The sequence below is a fragment of the Heptranchias perlo genome, chromosome 29 (assembly GCF_035084215.1).
Source record: "Heptranchias perlo isolate sHepPer1 chromosome 29, sHepPer1.hap1, whole genome shotgun sequence".
In the NCBI taxonomy this organism is placed as follows: domain Eukaryota; kingdom Metazoa; phylum Chordata; class Chondrichthyes; order Hexanchiformes; family Hexanchidae; genus Heptranchias; species Heptranchias perlo.
Window position 1 is genome coordinate 9,392,205 of NC_090353.1, and position 23,217 is coordinate 9,415,421.

Below are 23,217 nucleotides of genomic sequence, written 5' to 3' on the forward strand. Positions count from 1 at the left end.
GATGGGAAGCAGAGTTTTAGGTGAGCTCAAGTTTATGGAGAGTGGAAGATGGGAGGCCGGCCAGGCGAGCTTTTGAATTGTCGAGTCTGGAGGTAACAAAAGCATGGATGAGGGTTTCAGCAGCAGATGGGCTGAGGCAGGGTTGGAGACGGGTGATATTACAGAGGTGGAAGTAGGCGGTCTTGGTGGTGAAGAGGATATGTGGTCAGAAGCTCAGCTTAAGGTCAAATAGGATGCCGAGATTGTGAACAGTCTGGTTCAGTCTCAGACAGTGGCCAGGGAGGAGGATTGAATCGGTGGCAAGGGAGTGGCATTTGTGACGGGAGAAGGTTACTCATAACGATTGCAAGCCACATGCGATTGGTAGAGGCCTACCCAACATTCGCCCTTGATGCCACAGAGTATAGAAGTGTTGTTGACTGCAGGCACTGTTGGAGATGGTGAAGTGGGAGGGCCTGTGGCAGCTGCAGGTTTGTCAGGCCCACAAGGACCTTTAACGATGACTTGTGGACCAGAGCACCCATCCAAGAAACCTGACCGGTCTTGTGCAAATGCAGCCGATGAGATTTCCAGTAAACAGCCCAATTTCTAATATTTTTTCCTTTGTTTTCCCCCTTAGATGAGTCACGGCACGATGCAGTTGAGGAGCAGGAGGAGGAGGTGGAAGACATCAAAGGAGGACCGCACCCTTTTACCTCTGCCCTAACAACCCTCTCATCACTCACCCATTCGTTCACCCTTTCTCCCTCACTCCCCAGCCTAGAGAAATCCATCCGGGATGAGCGAGATAGTTGGGAGGAGGGTTTGTCACTGGGTCAGTCATAGAACTAGAGGGAACTGGAGGAGTCTGATAGTGGGGAGTGGAGATATCGCAGAACTCAGCCCCTGGATCCAGTGCCTCAGCACTCAGATCTCAGGTGTCCTGCTCTAAAAAGAAGATTGTTGGATGAGCAATGCACCTTATGGAAGCTCCATTCCCATTGTAGTCCTCCAAGTTAATTCCTAGTAAATTAAAAATGCCTATGACCATTGCATTTGTGATCAAATATACCTCCCTAATCTGTTTGTACATTTCAGCATCTGTAACCTCTGTCTGACTCAATGACCTGTAACATCTCCCAACAACTGGCATCTTATCTCAATCCATAATAGCAGATTTAATTATTTCCTTTAACATCAAATCTTCTTTCACATTAAAAGCAAACCCTCTCCTCCACCACCCCCCACCCCCACCCCGGCCTACCCCCACTGTTCTTGCATATGAATCTATATCCTTTGAGTTGCGTCCCCTCATTCTACGTCCTTATTTATCCATGATCCTGTAGTATGTACAAGATCATAATTCTCGTGATCAGCATTGAGCTCCAGATTTCCTGATTTATTCTTGATAGCGCTGTGCCATGTCTGGACTCAGGTGTGATAACGCTGTGCATTATCTGGACTCACAAATGTTAGTGCTGTGCCTTGTCTGAACTCAGGAGTTTTGCTGCTGTGCTGTGCTGTGCAGCTGCCTGCCAGTGACTGGATCAAATTATACATGTCCCCCTTGTCTGAACTCGCTCTTGTAGCGAACTTGCCAGTCTACAGCCTGACTGGATCAATTTACACATTCCAGGAGGGGTGCTGGGTGAGCACTGTCCAATTAAATCTTACACTTCCCGGTGGTGCCACTACACTTGTTCATTAATTGCACCGGGCAGTGTCAGAAAATGCAGCCCCGAATAATGCTCTAAGCATTTGAGTACATTATTTTAAGACACTTACTGCTACTCTCTTACTTTAATCCAACTTCTGAAAATCTTGCAGGATCTCCAATCTTTTCTTGCCCATTTCAATGGCTACCACAAGAAGCAGACCCATTGGCTGCTCCCCCTTCCTTGTTAGGTTTGTCAAGCTGCTGCACGATATCCTTCCCGCTGCTACAAGGGAGGCAACAGACCTTGAGACACTCACGGTCACGGTTACAGGGCATGCTATATATTTCTCTGATTACGGAATGCCTTACTACAACTATCTTAGTCTTCTTTGCAACTTTCCCCTCCCTCCCTTGGGTTGTCCTTTCACTATGGTGCCAAAGTCTTGATTATGACCACCCTCCCCCAGTCATTGTTGCTGTCCTCCTAATAGCTATCCCAAACCATGTAGCTATTGGACAGCTGCAGGAATTGAGGGTTTCCTGCACTTGTCTCTCCCTGCTCTCCCTATGGATGATCACATTCAAGAGACTCCACCCTCTGGCATCTGATGGAGATACAAGTCCTCTGGATGCCGTTTACATTCAGAATAACCCACATCTTACATTCCACATACATCCTGTGGGCCACCTGCCCCTCCATTTCTAATGTTATGAACTCAACTTATTGACTTACTCTCAACCAAACCCCTCAAGTATAATTTTAAGCCAATTGATCTCTGAAAGTAACTCTAACTGGGCCATTATGTGGGACTTTTCCAAATTAGGCCCAATTTGTAGAATGACAGACTTATTTAGAATGACAAATGTTCCTTCTATGTCACCTGCCATCTGGTCATTTCAAAATAAACTAGACAATTCAAGCTGGAGAAAAATCATGCATTAGATTCCTTTGGAATAAAAAAGACTCTCGAAGTGATTGCTGGTAGCATTTATTGTATTGCTCGGCATTACAGGTCTCTACACGTGTTAGATAATGTAGTCACTCAGATCATTAGTACATTACTGTGACTACATAGATCAAATACACAATGGGATTGGCCTTTATGCTAAACCATAGATATACGTAGAATTTATTATTATTCCACTGCCCACACTTTAAAAACAGTTAAAGCAATGGTGTAGAATGAGTAAGCATCAGCAGAAGCATTTCCACCATTCTTTCGGGCGGAGTTCCAGGAAGCTCTGGTTGAACACGTGAGCCCTTACACTATTGGAAAGACTGAGTAGCTGGCAATTCCACAGTGATTCCTCATGTCCTTAGCCATGTTGATGTAACCGTTTAAGCCCCAACGTTTTCCCCAACTGAAAAAGAACAAACATATGATGTTAACATCACAGTTCAGTTCAAGTGACAGGCTTGGAGAACTGGGGCTTTTTATTCTGGAAAATAATGATAGTATGAAAAGCGAAGATTTCGAGAGGATATGATTGAGATCTTTAAAATAATGGAGGGATTGGATTCTGTCCAAGCACATGGGTTATTTGAGCTAGTTCGCTGGGCAGAACTAGACTACATCAGTACGAGTTGTGAAAACATAAAGTAAGGTTAGGTGACAGGAAGTACTTCTTTTCTTTTTGACCTCTGAAATAAGTTGCCAGTCTGTGCGGTGAGTGTGGATTCACTACAGGCCTTCAAAAGGGAGTTGGATGAGATCCTGTGAGAGGAGGACATCTTGAGCAATGGAAGGTAGGTGGGTTAGTGGGGACTAGTGATTTCAGTCACCGTGGTGTCCTGGAGCTTGCCTAATTGCCTTATGGGGAGAAGAATTTCCCAGAGTTTTTACTGACATCGTCCTAAGATTGCCTCTCGAAGGAGATTGTGTGACTGTGGAGGGAGTTGATGGTGCATGTAGGTTACATCATGTCAGGATGGGACAGGTTTAATGGACCAGCTGGTCTTATCCTGTCCTTTTTTGTATGCTTGTATCCTGCCCTCTTAGGATGTTACATCCTAACGACTTGCTTCCAAATGTTATCAGAGTTCTACAGCCCAAAGCATTGAGTAATTGCAAGAACAGCTCTTAATTTTCCTCTTCAAAAATGATAGGTGGTATGAAGTGCTACAACATGGTTTGGTGCTGTGTCAGATCTCTGCCAATAACTTTCTTGTACCCATTATTGAAAGGTGTATGGGAGTTGGTTAGGATTACTTTAATTCAATAGGGTGCCGACAGAGAAATCATCTCCTCTGGGAGGGAATCCAGAATAAGAGGGCATCACCTTAAAATTAGAGTTAGGCCATTTAGGAGGGAAATCAGGAAGCATTTTTCACACAAAGGGTAGTGGAAATCTGGAACTTGCTCCCCAAAGGACTGTGGATACTGCGTCAATTGAAATTTTCAAGACAGAGATCGATAGATTTTTGTTGGGTAAGGGTATCTAGGCGGGTAAATGGAGTTGAGGTACAGATCAGTCACGATCTAAATTCAGCTCGAGGGGCAGAATGGCATGCTCCTGTTCCTACGTTTCTATATTTGTACCCTGATTTCCCCCTCTGTAAGTAGAAGGGGGTGTCTGGCTTCTTTCTAGAATTTCTTGCCTTGGGGCACGGCTGATATTGACGACTTACTGTCTTTGAGGCAAAATGGATGTGGCCCCATGCTCCAGCAATCCATGTATTTTTGGGTTCTGACCTAAGGGCATCGACTTAAAACATTAACTCTACCCTCCGCTCCCCACAGATGCTGCCTAATCCCCTGAGGGTTTCCAGAATTTTCAGTTTTCATTTCAGATTTCCAGCATCTACAGCACTTAGCCATTTTCCCCATCCATTTCAGTGTTTGTTTAAAAATCTGTTTTATCCATTACAACTCCATGTTCTACCCACCCTGGCACCACCCCATCGAACCCTGATATTATCCACCTCACCCAACCATTCTGATTACATGGAATTTACAGCACAGAAGCAGGCCATTCGACCCAACTGGTCTATGCGGTGATTATGCTGAACATGAGCCTCCTCCTCCCTACTTCATCTAACCCTAAAAGCATATCCTTCTATTCCTTTCTCCCACATGTGTTTATCTCTCTTTAATGCATCTATGCTAGTCGCCTCAACTACTCCTTGCGGTAGTGAGTTCCACATTCTAACCACTCTCTGGGTAAAGAATTTTCTCCTGAATTCCCTATTGGATTTATTCGTGACTATCTTATATTTATGGTCCCAGTTCTGGTCTCCTCCGCACATGGAAACAGCTTCTCTACGTCTACCCTATCAAACCCTTTCATAATCTTAAAGACCTCTATCTGGTCACCCCTCAGTCTTCTCTTTTCTAGAGAAAAGAGCCTCAGCGAGCTCAATCTTTCCTGATAGGTATAACCTCTCAGTTCTGGTATCATCCTATTAAATCTCTTTTGTACCTTCTCCAGTGCCGCCATATCCTTTCTATAATATGGAGAACAGAACTGTTCACAGCACTCCAATTGTGGTCTAACCAAGGTTCTATAGAAGTTCAACATAACTTCTCTGCTTTTCAATTCTATCCCTCCGGAAATGAACCCCAGTGCTTGGTTTGCTTTTTTAACCTGCGTCGCTACTTTTAGTGATTTGTGTATCTGTACCCCCAGATCCCTATGTTCCTCTACCCGACTTGACTTTTATGCAAGCAGTATGTGGACTCTTATTCTTCCTTCCAAAATGTACTACTTATCTATATTGAAATTGATTTGCCAATTACACGCCAATTCTGCGAGTTTATTGATGTCGTCCTGTATTTTCTCGCAGTCCTCCTCAGTATTAAATATACCCCCAATTTGGTATAGTTCGCAAATTCTACTTCCGATTCCCGAGTCCAAATCGTTTATGTAAATGGTGAACAACAGTGGTCTCAGCACCGATCCTTGTGGAACACCACTTCGCAACATTTGCCAGTCTGAGTAACTACCTTTAACCCCTACTCTTTGTTTTCTGTTTTGTAGCCAGCTTGCTATCTATTCTGCCATTTGTCCCTGTCTCCACATGCTCTGACCTTAGGCATGTGTCTGATATGCGATACCCTATCAAAGGCCTTTTGAAAATCCAAATATATTACATGTGCCATTCTACCACCTCAGCGAACCCTGATCTCATCCACCTCACCCAACTCTGCCATCAACCCTTCACATCCACACAAACACATTTCCAGTTGTTAGTTACATAGATACATAGATGCAATGGGCATGATTTTAGCCCGGAGCCAGGAACCCAGCGCATCCGTAGATATTCGTGTGGCGAACCCGGAAGCCAAATGAATGTGTTGCAATCTGCGATCGCAACTCAAATGCAGGTAGGTACTTGTGCTTCTGGGTTTCCCAGGCAGCCAGATTGACAGGCTGGCTGCCTGTCGGGAGGGAAAGGAGCCACACATCAGAGAGGTGGGTGGGAGGGAGCGAGAGATTGTGAGCCATGGAAGAAATTGGAGGGGTGGTGGGGTGAGGTGGGGGACCGTGGATGATAGTGAGTGGTCCTTGGAGAAGATCGGGGGGTCCACCATTGGGGGGTGTCCAGCGTTGGTGGGGGGGTTCCAGCATTGGTGGTGGGGGGGTCCAGCATCGGGCGGGGGGTGGGGTTTCAGCATTGGGAGGGGTCCAAAATCAGTGAGGCGATCCAACATTGAGAGGGATGTCCACCATGGGGGATGGGTCCACTATTGGAGGGGAATGAGGTTCAGCCGATCATGGGGTCCTGTCGCGCCAGGTGAGCTTGTTGGGCCTGGAAGAAGCATTCCTGCTCCTCCGGGCCCACAAGCAGTGCAATAAAGGCACTCATTCACCTCATGGATCTGGCCCTACCTGCCTGCTTTTACCTGATGTGAATCAGAAGCAATAGGAAACCCGAACAGAAAAGGTTAAATTTGTTTGACATTTCTAATACACAAAAAATTAAGTGCCTCACCTATCATGATGAGATACATTGCCCCTTTAAGTTTTGGCACACCGGCTTTAAGTGAGGATGGGGCTTCCGGGTTTCTGTTGTAAGTGCGCATCCAAACGTGCCTGGGTTAAACTCGGAAGTGGGTGCAATCTCGCTCCAAAAATCAACTATTTTTACTGCCCACCCACCCCCAACCCACATAAAGTCTACAGCACAGAAACAGGCCATTCAGCCCAACTGGTCTATGTCGATGTTTATGTACACAGAAGCCTCCTCCCACCTTCTATTCCTTTCTTTCTCATGAGCTGATCTAGCTTCCCCTTAACCACAACAAAACAACTGGAATTTATATCGCACCTTTAACATAGTAAAAAGTCCCAAGGTATTTCACAGGAGTGTTATGAAGCAAAATTTGACACTGAGCCACACATTAGGACAGATGACCAAAAGCTTGGTCAAAGAGGTAAGTTTTAAGGAGCGTCTTAAATGAGGAGAGAGAGGTAGAGAGATGGTAAGGTTTCAGGAGGGAATTCCAGAGCTTAGGACCTAGGCAGCTGACTGCACGGCGATTAACATCGGGGATGGGCAAGAGGCCAGAATTGGAAATGCACCTATGCTATTCACCTCAGCTGCTCTTTGTGGTAGCGCGTTTCACTCTTATTCTTCCTTCCAAAATGTACATCGGGGATGGGCAAGAGGCCAGAATTGGAAATGCACCTATGCTATTCACCTCAGCTGCTCTTTGTGGTAGCGCGTTTCACATTCTTACCACTCTTTGAGTAAAGAAGTTTCTCGTGAATTCCATATTGAATTTATTAACAACCATCTTATATTTGTGACCTCTAGTTTTGGACTTCCCCACAAGTGGAAACATTTTCTCTACATTTTCTCTACATCTACTCTATCAAACCCATTCATAACCTTAATGACCTCTATCAGATCACCCCTCAACCTTCGTCTTTCCAGGGAAAGTAGCACCAGCCTGTTCAACCTTTTCTGATAAGTATATCCTCTCAGTTCTGGTTTCATCCTTGTGAATCTTTTATGCACCTTCTCCAGTGCCTCTGGATAGTAATCAGCAGTGGGAACTTTGGCAGATTTGTCCTCCTACCCCAGGAACACCGAGACCAAATGCAATGTCCCTGCCATTGCCCCAGCTGTGATCAGTTGTAATTCATTTTTTAAAGTACGTACCTGTTTTTAACAATCCAATAATTACGTCTACCACTACGTCCATATCCAACCACCAGCACTGCATGGTTCAGCCTCCGACGGTTGCAATTTTGGTCGTAGTAGATTCCTGTAAGCAGACACTTATTCTTAATATGATATAATTGTAAAATGTACAATTAACGTCACCATTAGTCCCTTCCCACAGATATTTGCTCTGTCATTTTTCTCGCTCCAATTATCTTCCAGTCTACGGTCTTGTTTACAAACCCTGTTGTCATATTTTTGTCACTTTTGTTGACTTTTTCTGTGAAAATCCCAATGTCCATCTTGATAATGGAAAATGTCCATATAAACTGGTCGTGCTGTAATTACACCCTCCCACCAGCAGTGGTGCGGCAGCACCTCAGGTTTGCATCTCCCAGCCCCTCGGCCTGTGCTGTGGAGAAAGTCCTGCTCTCCAACCAACTCTAATTTCAAAATTGCTCAAACTTTGCTAATTAACTACAAATAATAGTATAAAATCAAAGTATCAAACAAAGTTAAGAACAGCATAGACAACTTTAACCCCACTTCAACTGAAGACTACACTTAGACTCGATTCACCATGTTTATTGACTGGTATATTAAAAATCATGTGTAGGGTGCACACTTCCTGTTGTCATAATTTTTAGTCATAATTTTGTGTCAATATTTACGATTGCCCACATTTCCCATTCAGTTTTGCAGTCAACCATCACAATGTAGTTGCGAGCTCTGGCCAATAGGTGGTTTGGTGGAGCAACTTCCTGAAACTCTCAACTCCATCACATCTCAGAAAAAAAGAAACTTCTGTTCTTCAACTGACCATGGACAGTACCAAGGACAATTTACTAGAAATCTGTTAAAACTCCTGCACATAGCATGCACTTCCTGTAAATTCATGCGACAATAACCAAGCTTTCTGTTTTTTAAAAATTATTTTTTGGATTCTTTGGTCAATATCAGTTTCTACAAGTTACATTACACGCTGGAATGCAAAAGGGCCACTCAATGCATTGTTCAATAAAGCATTTCTTGACATCTTTCTGCTTAGATGTCATTCTATTCACTTTGGTCAGCCTGACATGTTGGTCAAATTCAGACAGACAGACTGAGAGGTGTCTTCGAACCGACCTGTAATGGCAGATGTATTTTTGTAAATGAACATTCTGTGTAATTGGTAATCTGTGAATGGTTGTTTACCTAATGTAATTATGGGAGATACAGTTGTCTAATGCCCTTTGTTCATTATATCTACAAAAGGATGTTGAATGATACATTTGAGACTGACTTTACCTTTAGCTACATCATTAAATAAATTTAAAATGGAAATCGACAGTTTCCTAGAAGTAAAGGGAATTAGGGGTTATGGGGAGCGGGCAAGAAATTGGACATGAATTTAGATTTGAGGTTAGGATCAGATCAGCCATGATCTTATTGAATGGCGGAGCAGGCTCGAGGGGCCGATTGGCCTACTCCTGCTCCTATTTCTTATGTTCTTATGTAAAAGTCAGTCAGGAAGTTAGAAGGCAACAGGGAGACTGAGCTTGATCCGAAGTGTTAGTGTTTCACCACTTAAGAAGTGAGCTATTGTGTTTCTAGGATCACAGGGACACAGATTGGAACCACAATACTTCGATGTTTGTACTCAATACTGTACATTTACCTGTTTAATGTTCAATTAATTTTGATTGTGATTTATATCCTAAGCTTTGGTTTGATAAAATATGTAGTCATCATCTTACTGAAGATTGTTACCATATATTAATTGATGTACATAGTTAATTTTATCTCTTACCTTCAAATCCTGGAATACAGAAGACAGTAGGAAGATGTTCCAGGGTACAGGTAGATTACAGGTCCTGCACATAGTACCACTGGGGGGAATCGAGGTGTGGGAGGAATGGGAGTAGGGCAGGGTAAGACAATAGTGACAGGAGGGTCTCGAACTCAGGTAGAAGTGGGATGGCAGTGGTTTGTTGTAGGAGTAGAGCGGGGTTTCTGTGTTGTGGCAGTGCTGGGAAGGTGATGTTGGGTTGTGATGTTGGCATCAGGGTGCTGGTCCTGAGTGTGAGAACACTGGGCAGTCAAGGTGTGGGACAATTGAGAGTGTGGGTCATGGGGTATGGGAATATCAGGGAGGGTGGGGGAGATGCTGAGACCTATGTGGGGGTGGGGGTGGGGATCTTGTGGGATATGGGATCACTGGGATGGAGTTGTGGTGTTTGACAGCACTGGAAAGCATGTGCCAGGGTGTGGTAGGACTTGGAGGAGGTGTAGTTGTGTGGTAGTTTCTATTATTGATGTTGAAAAAGAATTGATAATGAAAAAAAAGTTGACAGAGGAAGTGTGCGCAGATGTAAAATTTTTAATATTTTATATAGAATAGGTTGATAGGCTTATTTATGCATATCATCCATAGCTTCTGTTTCTTACCATTTCGATAAAGCTGGAAGGACCTGTGACCTGCGTCAATGGCAACAGCTATGGGTCCTCTATATTTCACTGCTCTTGCTAAACAAGGTTCGCAGTTTCTTCGGACAAATCGGTAACTCTTGCAGGTGGCAGCAACACTATTCCTCTTAAACCTGCAGAGTCCGTCCTAAGTGATAAAGAAAATGTTAAAAGTTAAAGTTCATTAATACCATGTGATGCTTTTCCAATTACCAGCGATATCTTTGCGGGGTCTTTAACAGCCCCTTGGACCTTAAAGATGCTGCATTGATGAAATAATCATTGTTACCATGTTCAAATGGAAAGGGAACAACTATGAACATAGAAACTATTGAAGCATCTCCTTCTTGCCCACTGGTGGGAAGATTTTGGCCAGTGTGCTTCTCAGTTTCCTTCTCACCAGTTGGTGTAGCTCCTAAAGCACAGAGTGGATTCAAAGCAAAGGGAAGCGCAATCAACAGATTATTGATGCATGTTATATATAGAGAGGCGATTGCTCTCATTCAGTTGCTTCTTGGGCAGATGAAAGGGTGAGTCAGGGGACAGCACAGTGCGAGGTAGCACGCTGATCTCAAAGTCTGCCTTGTAGTTGTGGTCTCAGGTCTCCTCTCCAACAGTGGCAGCAGACAGAAACAGCATCAGCACCAAAGGCAATTTACACAAATAATCACCTAAGAATAGTTTTAAAACAAGTAGGTTCTCAATCCCAACCCAATATTCAAAACTTTGAACTTATCAAGTTGCAGCTTAAATTGCATTCCTAAAGTGTATATTTCTCTATCAAATGATCATACTTTCACATAGGCTGTCCTTTCAAACAGCTGACACCCCAAATTTGAACCTTCCCACCAAACATTAATATCTTGCACACAGGCCACGCGACAGACTTGAACTGTTTCTTTCGTGCTTTAAAAGACGCTACCTATATTTGAGTAACTGACCAGCCAAATGGACAGGATGGGAGAGCCAGACGGACGAAAAGAATCTTTCCTAGTCCTGATCTTCCAGTCCTCTACATCCCTATGTTGCTGTGGTAACCGTTGTACTGGGTGATGTTGAAAGTTCCACAGATCAAGCATAGAACATGGCAGATGATGTGTTGTCTCAGCTCACTGGCACACCAACACTCTGGGTCACAGAATGATGAGCAATAGGGTAATAGATATGAACTTAAACGCTCTCAACTCCTCATCCGAATTGTATGACAGAGGGAGGTGTTGAGTTGAGATTTGATAAACCCATACAATATAAGGGGGGAAATGAAAGGGAGAGCTAGCCCCTTCCTGAAAGGCAACACTTTCGCACTCTTCCGAGTGCTGGTTGTACAGTTGTAAGGAATCTTACAACACCAAGTTATAGTCCAACAATTTTATTTTAAAATCACAAGCTTTCGGAGATTATCCCCTTATCATGAAGGGGATTATCACGAAGGGGATAATCTCCGAAAGCTTGTGATTTTAAAATAAAATTGTTGGACTATAACCTGGTGTTGCAAGATTCCTTACATTTGTCCACCCCAGTCCATCACCGGCATCTTCACATCCTGGTTGTACAGTGGCATTGGCAGAAGCCTGGGAGCAGATTCCCAAGGGAAGAATTGATCCAAAGTAGGGCGTCAGCTGATATTCTTTTTTTTTATTTGTTCATGGGATGTGGGCATCGCTGGCAAGGTCAGCATTTATTGCCCATCCCTAATTGCCCTTGAGAAGATGGTGATGAGCTGCCTTCTTGAACCGCTGCAGTCTGTGTGTTGAAGGTTCTCCCACAGTGCTGTTAGGTAGGGAGTTCCAGGATCTTGAACCAGTGACGATGAAGGAATGGCGATATATTTCCAAGTCGGGATGGTGTGTGACTTGGAGGGGAACGTGCAGGTGGTGTTGTTCCAATGTGCCTGCTGCCCTTGTCCTTCTAGGTGGTAGAGGTCATGGGTTTGGGAGGTGCTGTCGATGAAGTCTTGGTGAGTTGCTGCATTGCATCCTGTGGATAGTACACACTTCAGCCACTGTGCGCCGGTGGTGAAGGGAGTGAATGTTTAGGGTGGTGGATGGAGTGCCAATCAAGCGGGCTGCTTTGTCCTGGATGGTGTCGAGCTTCTTGAGTGTTGTTGGAGCTGCACTCATCCAGGCAAGTGGAAAGTATTCCATCACACTCCTGACTTGTGCCTTGTAGATGGTGGAAAGGCTTTGGGGAGTCAGGAGGTGAGTCACTCGCCGCAGAATACCCGGCCTCTGACCTGCTCTTTTAGCCACAGTATTTATATGGCTGGTCCAGTTAAGTTTCTGGTCAATGGTGACCCCCAAGTTGTTGATGGTGGGGGTTTCGGCAATGGTAATGCCGTTGAATGTCAAGGGGAGGTGGTTAGACTCTCTCTTGTTGGAGATGGTCATTGCCTGGCACTTGTCTGCTGCGAATGTTACTTGCCACTTATGAGCCCAAGCCTGGATGTTGTCCAAGTTTTGCTGCATGCGGGCTCGGACTGCTTCATTTTCTGAGGGGTTGTGAATGGAACTGAACACTGTGCAATCATCAGCGAACGTCCCCATTTCTGACCTTATGATGGAGGGAAGGTCATTGATGAAGCAGCTGAGGACGGTTGGGCCGAGAAGACTGCCCTGAGGAACTCCGGCAGCAATGTCCTGGGGCTGAGATGATTGGCCTCCAACAACCACCACCATCTTCCTTTGTGCTAGGTATGATTCCAGCCATTGGAGAGTTTTCCCCCTGATTCCCATTAACTTCAATTTTACTAGGGCTCGTTGGTGTCACACTCGGTCAAATGCTGCCTTGATGTCAAGGGCAGTCACTCTCACCTCGCCTCTGGAATTCAGCTCTTTTGTCCATGTTTGGACCAAGGCTGTAATGAGGTCTAGAGCCGAGTGGTGCTGGCGGAACCCAAACTGAGCATCGGTGAGCAGGTTATTGGTGAGTAAGTGCCGCTTGATAGCACTGTCGACAACACCTTCCGTCATTTTGCTGATGATTGAGAGTAGACAGAAGGGGCAGTAATTGGCCGGATTGGATTTATCCTGCTTTTTGCGGACAGGACATACCTGGGCAATTTTCCACATTGTCGGGTAGATGCCAGTGTTGTAGCTATCCTGGAACAGCTTGGCTAGAGGTGCGGCTAGTTCTGGAGCACAAGTCTTCAGCACTACAGCTGGGATGTTGTCGTGGCCCATAGCCTTTGTTGTATCCAGTGCACTCAGCCGTTTCTTGATATCAGGTGGAGTGAATCGAATTGGCTGAAGACTGACTTCTGTGATGGTGGGGATATCGGGAGCAGGCCGAGATGGATCATCCATTTTATGGACTGGGCTCTGCTGACTAATGCCGTGAATGCTGTGAAGATATTCGGCTGGTTATTAACTCCGAGGCGGAAAGGGAATGGGGCGGGGTGGGGGCTAGGATTTGTGGATGGAAAACTCGGAATTAAGGGTTTCCCTCAAGTCCTGACAATTTTGACGGTAGGATCTATTTAAAATTTTTTCAATAGGTTTCGTGCCTGATAACCAGCCAGATTGACAGGCTGGCTATCTGTCAGGCGGGAAAGCAGTCAGGGAGAGATCAGGATCTTCGGTGTTTGGATCACAGGGGTCGGGGAATGTTGGTGAACTTCGGGGTTTCGATAGCAGGGGGGGAATCGGACATTGCGGCGTGGGGAAGTCGGACATTGAGGGGGGAAGTCGGAAATCGCGGGCGGGAGTAGGACATCACGGGGGGACATCGGACATTGCAGGCGGGGAGTCGGACATCGCGGGGGGGGTCGGACAGTGCAAGGGGGAGTCGGACTTCACGGGGGGAAGTCGGATATCACGGGGGGAGGATGGACATTGCAGTGGGGGAAGTCGGACATCGCAGTGGAGGATGTCAGACATTGCATGGGGGTATGTCGGACATGGCGAGGGGGGATGTCAGACAATGCCGGGGTGGGGGGGCGGAGTCGGACATTGCTGTGGGGTGCCGGCTGATCCAGGGGCGATTCGGCCGATCGCGGGGGTCCCATCACAGGGTGTTTAAAAGGTACATTTGGTGGGCCAGGGGGATGCACTCCTGCTCCTCCTCGCCCACTACCATCGCAGTAAAGGCACTTGCCTCATGGATCCGGCCCTTCCAGCCTCCTTTCATCTTCCGGGAATCCCGGACCCCAGGAGTTAAATATATAACTTGAGTTAAAATGGAGGCACGCAGCCTCCTTAAAATATTTTAGTGACCGACCTGCTTACTGAGAGGGGTTGGTCACTCACGCCCATCCCCCACCAACCCTCCTCCCTTTAAACCGGAAATGGGCAGGTTGGAGGTGTGTTTCCTGTTTTATTTTTTTTTAACGTCCCACCTGCTTCCTCCCCCACCCGCCCTGGTGGGTTAAAATTACCCCCATTGTACCTGGTCAACTTGGAAACAAGTTTAAAAGAGATTTACCCGTCCAGTGTATGGATAAGTTGCAGCAGAGTTTATGCCTCTGTTTCTCATCACATATCTGTAGGCTAGATGCATCCATCCACCCCTACATCCATAGGTTCCATATCTTCGGCTACAATCAACCAGGTTCTGTTCACTCAGAGAAACCAGTTTTCTTGTTCTCCTAAACATTTGTCCTTCGAGGGCACCAGTCGCACTAAAAGCCCAGCTCGAGTCACAGCGTCCCTGATAATTACAGAAATACAATCATATTAAAAACATTCTGATATAAAAATAAAATCTTCTTTCCATCTCTTATAAGGTGTACAGATTTACACTGATGTTATTCCATCTTCTTTGGTGAGGTGTATAGGACACACACGAGAACAATGAGTGTCTGTGTGCCACAGCTGGGAGGGCCGTGCTTGTGCTCTTGCTTCTTAGAGCTGAGACATGATTCACTGCAGAATAATTTAAATAAGAAGGACTCGGTATGGAGCCAGGGGCACAGTAGGTTAGCATGCTGGTTGTGACCCAGGTTTAAATCCAGCTCAGACTGATAGGGTGATAATCTCTCTGCGGGCTATAAGGGTCATACATGAAATTGGGCAGTCTCCACCCACTTCTTAAGAAGCATGAGATCAAGGTGCAAAAATGCTCACAAATTGGCGCTAAATTAGCAATCTCACTCACAGAGTCAAAAAGGATGGCTGGGGTGGGAAATGGAAATGTCACACTGGTGCAGGAGGAGGTGTTCACCTGAGAGTAGAGTTAAAGTATTTTGTTGGGGAAGAATACAGGAAGCTTCAACGTGCATCAAACCAATGCAGTTCCTGACCGGGGAGTGCTTGACGCCGACACTAGGTTCAAAAAGTAGAAAAGACAGATACGGGGTAGGTTGGTGTGAGAAATGGAAATGTCAAACTGGTGTAGCTGAGGGTGTTCATTGGAGGGTGTTGCTAAGCACACTGAGGGCAGAGTAGAGGGAGCTTTACTCTCCTGCAGTTGAACCTGACCTGGGAGTGCTTGGCAGTGGGTGGCTGAATTAGAAAAGTGTTCTGTCCTCAGTACTAACACCCTTCACCTCAATCAACACAAATTAACTGAAAAAATTAAAGCAAAGAAACACATGAAAAAGAATTATATTAAAATCGTTGAAATTATTAGACACTTATAATGAGAGCAAGTCAAGCAAATCTGTGTATTTTGTCAGAAACTGTAAAGGAAGAGGTTTAAATACTGTTAATAATTTTATACCTGTTAGGTTGTTTGAGCTTAAGAGCTAATTGCATTTTATAGTTAAGAAGATAAATTAAACCAGTGTCTTTATGAGTTCCCCATTAGTGTCATACAATCTAACTAATAATTGTTGGAGAGTGAGGCATTAAATCTTTAAATGGATAACAAATGGAAAAAATTGCATATAGCTGTGATATAAACACTGTGGATGGCCAGGGCAGGGGGAACATTTTGAGTACAGACAAGTACCATGTGCAAAATATCACAGGCTTTACATCTCACTTCTGTTTTCGCTATTTTCTGGTCTTGTATTTTCTTCTTTTCTTCCAGCTCTGTTTTAAATATCCCATGTCTATTATTCATGCCTCGCCATAACCAGCGAACGTGAACAGCTGCGCTGAGTTACGAGGAGAGACAGTTTCAGGCAAATACGAACTAAAGCCAAAGCTGCATCTTCCTTACAGGTTCCTACCAGCCTGTCATAACTTCAATATTTCCTCAGAACCTTACACTTAATAATCACTGGAAAGATTCCTTCCTATTTTTACCTGGTTCTTTACTGGAGTAACATAGCCTTTCGTGCGCCAGTCGACAATTACACCCTGTACACCATCATTACTTTCATCATCTGCATCAACTACATCATCTTCATCAACTACATTATCTTCATCATAATCATCATCTTTGTCAACTTCTTCTTCAGTCGAGTTATCAGCTCTGACTTGGAGGAATCCATTCATGTGTTCATTGAACTCTTCAGTTGTCTGGAAAGTCAAGTACATGGACATTCATTAATAAAGTGACTGATTATTAACGAGCAGGAGGAGGGTTGATAGCCTCCAAGGGCTACATTTTCATCCATTCACTGAGTTTATCAAAAAAGAGCGATATGAGTATCAAGCACTGCTCACACTCCATACTCATGTCTAATCTTGGATTGAAATAAAGAAATGCAGCAAAACACGGCCCATCGTGGAATGAGTCCATCCATTTCCTCACAGTCCAATAAAAAGGGGGGTGGGCAGCCTGAAGCTGATAAAGCATCTCTCTGGTCCACAGTACAAGAGTCAAAATGGCAGCAGTTATTATCCATGCCCCTTATTTTAGGTGAAACCATTTGATAATCTTCTACGGTAATTATAATCTTATAGAGCACCCTCGCTAGTGAGGAGAATGGGTAATAAGCTGCCATTCCCCCTTGATGACTGAGTTGATTGGGTCTCAGGTTCCATCGCCAGCCTGTGCTTAATTAATTGATCTCAGCTGGGGCTGCAGTTGGGGGCTACGATCGGCCTCAGTGCCGTTGGACTTAGAGGAGAAGGTCAGGCAGGATTCTCATTTTTGATCACAATTCAGTGCACTGGCAAATGGCTGTTGCACAAGGATCAGGTTTGGCTTTGATGCCCCCCCATTGTCAAATACCCTGCCCACACTAACTGTTGAGGCTCACACATAAAGACTGAGACAACCAAGGGTGTCTGTGGACCTAGCTCCCATGAGTCATTGCCCTCATGGGGTGGGTGGGGAGAAGCTGCCATTTTCAACTGGGATCCAACATTCCACATTCAGACTTTATTTCACTTTCACAATCCAATTTGTTTCTCACCAATTTTCCAACAGTTGAATTGATTTTAATGATAAAAAATAATGACATTGAGTCTAAATTTCCATTGATCTCAGTGTTGGGTTTTAGTCCATCACCGTGGGGAGGGTAGGGCCAAGGAAAGCCCCCCAAATTATACATTTTGTACACACCAAGTCTCCAAACTGATTCATTCCCACAGTAAATGTGTGCTTCCCCATTGAGTGTTCCAGGTTGTGCTGTTTGATGTATCTCATGTTGTCTTCCCAAATTATTCTCCTGTGGGTGTCCTCATCCTGTAAAATGACATTAAGGCAAAGTCAAGCTCCAGCACCTTTAATCAGTAGCTTTAGAAATCCCTGTGCAAAAGGTGAAATGATATTTTACAGTCAGGTTTCCATCCCTCATCGATATCAGAGAGGGTTTACTCATTCCTCTTCCCACACGCAAACACAACTCAAAACCAGATTGAACTCTCAGTCTGAGAGATCAACACTAAAGGTACAGTAGGAACAACTGTGCAAGATCTTTATTCCTGGACATAATATTTTGGAGTGAGCAACAGAGAAATGGGATAATGGAGGAACGACATAGGAACATAAGAACAGGAGTAGGCCATTTAGCCTCATGAGCCTGTTCCGCCATTCAATGAGATTATGGCTGATCTGTGACCTAACTCCATATACCCGCCTTAGCGCCATATCCCTAAATACCTTTGGTTAATAAAAATCTATCAATCTCCGATTTATTAACAACTGAGCTAGCATCAACTGCCGTTTGCAGAAGAGAGTTCCAAACTTCTACCAACCTTTGCGCCTTGAAGTGTTTCCTAACTTCACTCCTGAAAGTCCTGGCTCTAATTTTTAGGCGACGTCCACTAGTCCTAGACTCCTCAACCAGCAGAAATAGCTTCTCTCTACCTACCCTATCAGTTCCCTTTAATATCTTGAAAACTTTGATTAAATTACCCCTTAATCTTCTAAATTCCAGGGATTACAACCCTAATTTGTGCAATCTCTCCTCGTAATTTAACCGTTGGAAGTCAAGGTATCATTCTAGTAAATCTATGCTGCAATCCCTCCAAGGCCAATATATCTTTCCTAAGGTGCGGTGCCCAGAACAGAACATAGTACTCCAGGTGTGGTCTAACCAGGGCTTTCTATAGCTGTAGCATAACTTCTGTCCCCTTGTATTCTAGTCCTCTAGATATAAAGGCCAGCATTCCATTAGCCATTTTGATTATTTTCTGTACCTGTCCATGACATTTTAATGATCTATGTACATGGACCCCTAAGTCTCTTTGGACCTCCACTGTTTCAAGCTTTTCACCATTTAGAAAGCAGACTGATCTATCATTTTTAGGTCCAAAGTGGATGACCTCACACTTGCCTACATTGAAATCCATTTATCACAGTTTTACCCATTCACTTAATCTATTAATGTCCCTCTGTAATTTTATGCTTCCATCTACACTGCTTACAATTCTGCCTATTTTTTTGTCATCAGCAAACTTGGATATGTGGCTCACTATCCCATCATCTAAGTCGTTAATAAATACAGTGAATACTTCATTTAACCCGATCAGCATACCCTTCTATTCCTTTCTTCCTCATGTGCTTATTTAACTTCCCCTCAAATGCATCAATGCTATTTGCCTCAACTACTCCTTGTGGTAATGAATTCCATGTTCTTACCACTCTTTGGGTAAAGACATTTCTCCTGAATTCCCTATTGGATTTATCGGCGACTATTTTATATTTATGACCTTTAGTTTTGGACTCCCCCACAAGTGGTAACATTTTTTCTAACCTATCAAATCCTTTCATTTTCTTAAAGACAGGTCACCCCTCAGCCTTCTCTTTGATAGAGAAAAGAGCTCCATCCTGTTCTGCCTTTCCTGATAAGTATATCCTCTCAGCTCTGGTATCATCCTTGTGAATCTTTTTTGCAACTTCTCCAATACCTCTATTTCCTTTCCAGCACTCCATGTGTGGTCTAACCAAAGTTCTATACAAATTTAACATAACTTCTCTGTTTTTCAATTCTATCCCTCTAAAAATGAACCCCAGTGCTTCATTTGTCTTTTTCAAGGCCCTATTAATCTGCGTCATTGCTTTTAGTGATTCGTGTATCTGTACCCCTAGATACCTTTGCTCCTACATCGTATTTAGATTCTTATTATCCAAGCAGTATGTGGCCTCCTTATTCTTCCTACCAAAATGCACCACCTCACATTTATCTATATTGAAATTCATTTGCCAATTATATGCCCATTCTGCAAGTATTAACTACATCCCCCAATTTGCAATTCCCAAATTCAAATCATTAACGTAAATTGTGAGCAGCAGTGGTCCCAACACCAATCCCTATGGAATGCCACTTCCCACCTTTTGCCAATCTGAGTAGCTACACTTAACCCCTACTCTTTGTTTTCTGTTTTGTAGGCGACTTGTTATCCATTCTGCTACCTGTCCCCTGACTTCACATGCTCTGACCTTAGTCATGAGACTGCATTGAAGTACCTTATGAAAGGCCATTTGAAAATCCAAATACATTACATCTACTACATTACCCCTTTCTGTTACTTCTTAAGTATTCCATTAATGGGGGAAGATATGTTCTGATTGCTGTGTGTGGTGACAATGTTGATATATTTCAAAAAAAGTGAAGCTTTGCTAGGGGTTTTTATGATCTCTGTGGTAACTTCAGCAGGAGACCAGCAGAACCCGCAGTAAACTGAGTTACACCAAGTCTCTGCTGTTTCCCTGTGAGTTCTGCCAGTCTCCTACTGGAGTTACAGAGTCTGGGAGAAGTCCCATGGAATTTCAGTGCCAATGTATTTTCAATTTCACCTCACATAGCCATTCCACACAACAGGGAATTCACTGTTCCCGTCTTAAATCTAAGTGGGAATTCTCAATAATTTAGCAAGTGTGTGGAATCCCTTTCCACTCCTGAGTGAGGTGAACGTTTGGAGCAGGTTCTGTACTAGAACAAATTCCCTTTTACCTCCGTGTACTGCTTCTCATGCTCTGATTTCCAGTTCTTCCAGTCATCATCCAGTGTTGAATCAAATGTGGAGCCTGAGGCTACAACCAGAACAGACACCACCACACAGCCCACAAACAAAGAGAAGTTCATGATGGACAATCTAATGGAGCAAAACCAATGGCATTAAACATAGAGTGGACAGTATTAATAGATTACTATGAAAATAGTTAAGAACATAAGAAATAGAAGCAGGAATAGGCCATACGGTCCTCGAGCCTGCTCTGCCATTCAATAAGATCATCACTGATCTTCTACCTCAACTCTACTTTCCCGCCCCATCCCCATATCCCTTGATTCTCTTAGTGTCCAAATATCCATCGATCTCAGTCTTGAATATACTCAACGACTGAGATCACAACCCTCTGAGTGAAGACATTTTTCCTCATCTCGGTCCCAAATGGCCGACCCATTATCTTGAGACTGATTTGTTGTGTAAAGTTACTCTTCATGGAGAGAAAGATACACAGATATTATTCTGCTCAATCATCTTTCAATTCCTCTCACTTTTTTGCATCTTGGCTTCACTGAACAGAAAAGTACTTCACGATCATAATCTGTGGATTGGAATCCTCCTGCTCATTAAGTCTATTTCAATAATATTGCTCAAAATCCCAATACTGAATTTAAAAGTGCCTCACTCCAGACAAGGACAAAGAGGAGAGTTCCGTTCTCTAAATCCTGGGTTGACATTCAATGGGATACTTGCAACCAATGGGAACAGAGTCCTCCAGCCCCACCCCAATCATACCCCAGTGTGCAGGAGAACAGAACTCCAGCCTCTGAATACTCGATTGTGCTGTTTCACCATAAATGTATTACAATTGGTCTGTTCTGATTATTATATATATAAATATATGCACTGACATGTACACATTCTATACAATGTAAATACTTACACATAATTACACACACTGTACACATATTTATTGTACACATTGTACTATTATGGTCAGTCTCTCCTGGATCTTCCCCTTTGTTCCTCCTAAGTTCCAAATACACTACCCTACACACAACTCCTCCTCTGCCACTGTCTGAAATCAATGGATAGAAATTACAGTTGTTCATTAAATGTTTGTACATTAACATCAGCAATGGTTATTTCTACCTTTAGGATTCATCACCATCTCCTCCTCCACTTCATTTTTTACCAGTGTCTCAAAACTGTTGAACTCCTTACCTCCCTCGGGCTTCCCTTCCCCCTACAATCTTCAGATCGTCTGATCCAAGCTTGGCATCACCCAACCACTCCTTGATTTAGCTTCCCTTTCCTCCTATTCTTTTTCAAACTTGTGTCTGATGTGAATTGTCCCTTCACCTTGGTTCCTGAATTTAAAAATAAAACCCCTCCTTATGCTTGCACATGCCCATTTACAGTGTACACCATTGACCAGAGGCTGGACTGGACCAACTATATCAACACCTTGTCTACAAGTACAGGGCAGAAGCTGGGTACTCTGAGACAAGTGCCTCACCTCTTCACCCCTCAGAGCCTGTCCAAAATCTACAAGGTTCGAATCAGGTGTGATGGAATAATCACCACTCGCCTGGATGTGTGCAGCCGCAACAACATTCAAGCAGTTCAACACCATTCAGGACAGAGCATTTCACTTGATTGGTGCCACTGCTACTCGACTCAGTATCCCCCCCTGCTCCTACACCGGTGCACTATGGCTGCAGCATTTAGTATCTACAGGATGCGTTGTAGTAAATTACCAAAGTTATTCTCTGCCCTGCAACCTCTACCCCCAAAAAGGACTAGAGCAGCAAAGTCTTGGGTACACCACCAACTACAACATCCCCTCCAAGTCATACACATATATGTCCTGAACATATTTCGCCATTCCCTTGTCATTGGGTGAATATCTTGGAACTCCCCAGCTAACACCATTGTGGCAGCACCTTCACCATAAGATCTGCAGTAGTTCAAATAGAAGCCCACCATCACCTTTTCAAGGTAGCTACGGATGGGCGATAAATGCCAGCCTTGCCAGCGTCACCCACATCCTGAGAACAAATATTAAAAACACACAGAAGGGGAGAAGTTCATTAACCTGGTGATTTGAAACAAGTAAACTATCTTCCTAAAATACTGAAACTAAAAATACTATGGAATTTGTACCTTGTTTCATCTGGACCTACATACAAAATGTGTACAGATCCTATGCCATTGCATCTTATCCCATCCCATCCCATCCCATCCCAATCCATCCCAATCCATCCCAATCCATCCCAATCCATCCCAATCCATCAATGAACATCAGAAGGAATGAGACGGAGGCCTTGCATTAGCAAACTCACCTCAGAGTGATTTTGCCCTCTGAATGCAGCTCCACCAAACAGTAGGTGTACTCCCACTTTATATACACACACAGCCTTCCAGGACCCACCCCTCAAGTCCTTTGGCAACATCATTGATTGGGAAATGGAAGAAAGTAATGAACTAATTAATTGGGATTGTTCAATGTCTTTCAGGGTGTCGCTTACGAATCAAATTCCTCTTTTACAAGGATACAAAGAAACAATGGTTTGAAATGTATTATTCACATTACATCCTCTTTATATTATTTCAAAAAACTTTTGACTAATTTTCTTTTTATCTTGATGTCAGCACTAGGTGCCCTTAAAGCTGTGCTTTTAAGGTTGGCTCGGAGTCTTTAAGAGCTACTGATGCCAGATAGCCTGCCCATTAACCTTGCTGTGCTCCTAATACATCATGTGCTGTGCAATGGGGCGTCTCACTTTCTAACCAGTATT

At 44.0% G+C, this 23,217-nt stretch overlaps 1 protein-coding gene across 1 annotated transcript; it reads right to left on the minus strand.

The window, feature by feature from the left end:
* Positions 1-2,609: 2,609 nt before the first annotated feature.
* On the minus strand, positions 2,610-22,872 carry LOC137299375 (procathepsin L-like). Its single transcript, XM_067968074.1, has 8 exons — positions 22,780-22,872; positions 20,422-20,574; positions 17,586-17,708; positions 16,379-16,594; positions 14,613-14,837; positions 10,176-10,341; positions 7,743-7,848; positions 2,610-2,998 (listed from the first exon to the last, which is right to left on the minus strand). The coding sequence occupies exons 1-8, from the start codon at positions 22,870-22,872 to the stop codon at positions 2,899-2,901; spliced, it is 1,182 nt and encodes a 393-aa protein (XP_067824175.1). The 3' UTR covers positions 2,610-2,898.
* Positions 22,873-23,217: the final 345 nt, after the last annotated feature.

Bases quoted from the DNA above. Each gene is read 5' to 3' on its own strand.
- LOC137299375 (XM_067968074.1), bottom strand. From the start codon at position 22,872: ATGTTGCCAAAGGACTTGAGGGGTGGGTCCTGGAAGGCTGTGTGTGTA. The intron at 14,838-16,378 runs GTAAAAATAGGA...TGTAATTATCAG, and splicing joins TTACTCCAGTAAAGAACCAG to GGACGCTGTGACTCGAGCTG. The intron at 2,999-7,742 runs GTACGTACTTTA...GTTCTTTTTCAG, and splicing joins TATTGGATTGTTAAAAACAG to TTGGGGAAAACGTTGGGGCT.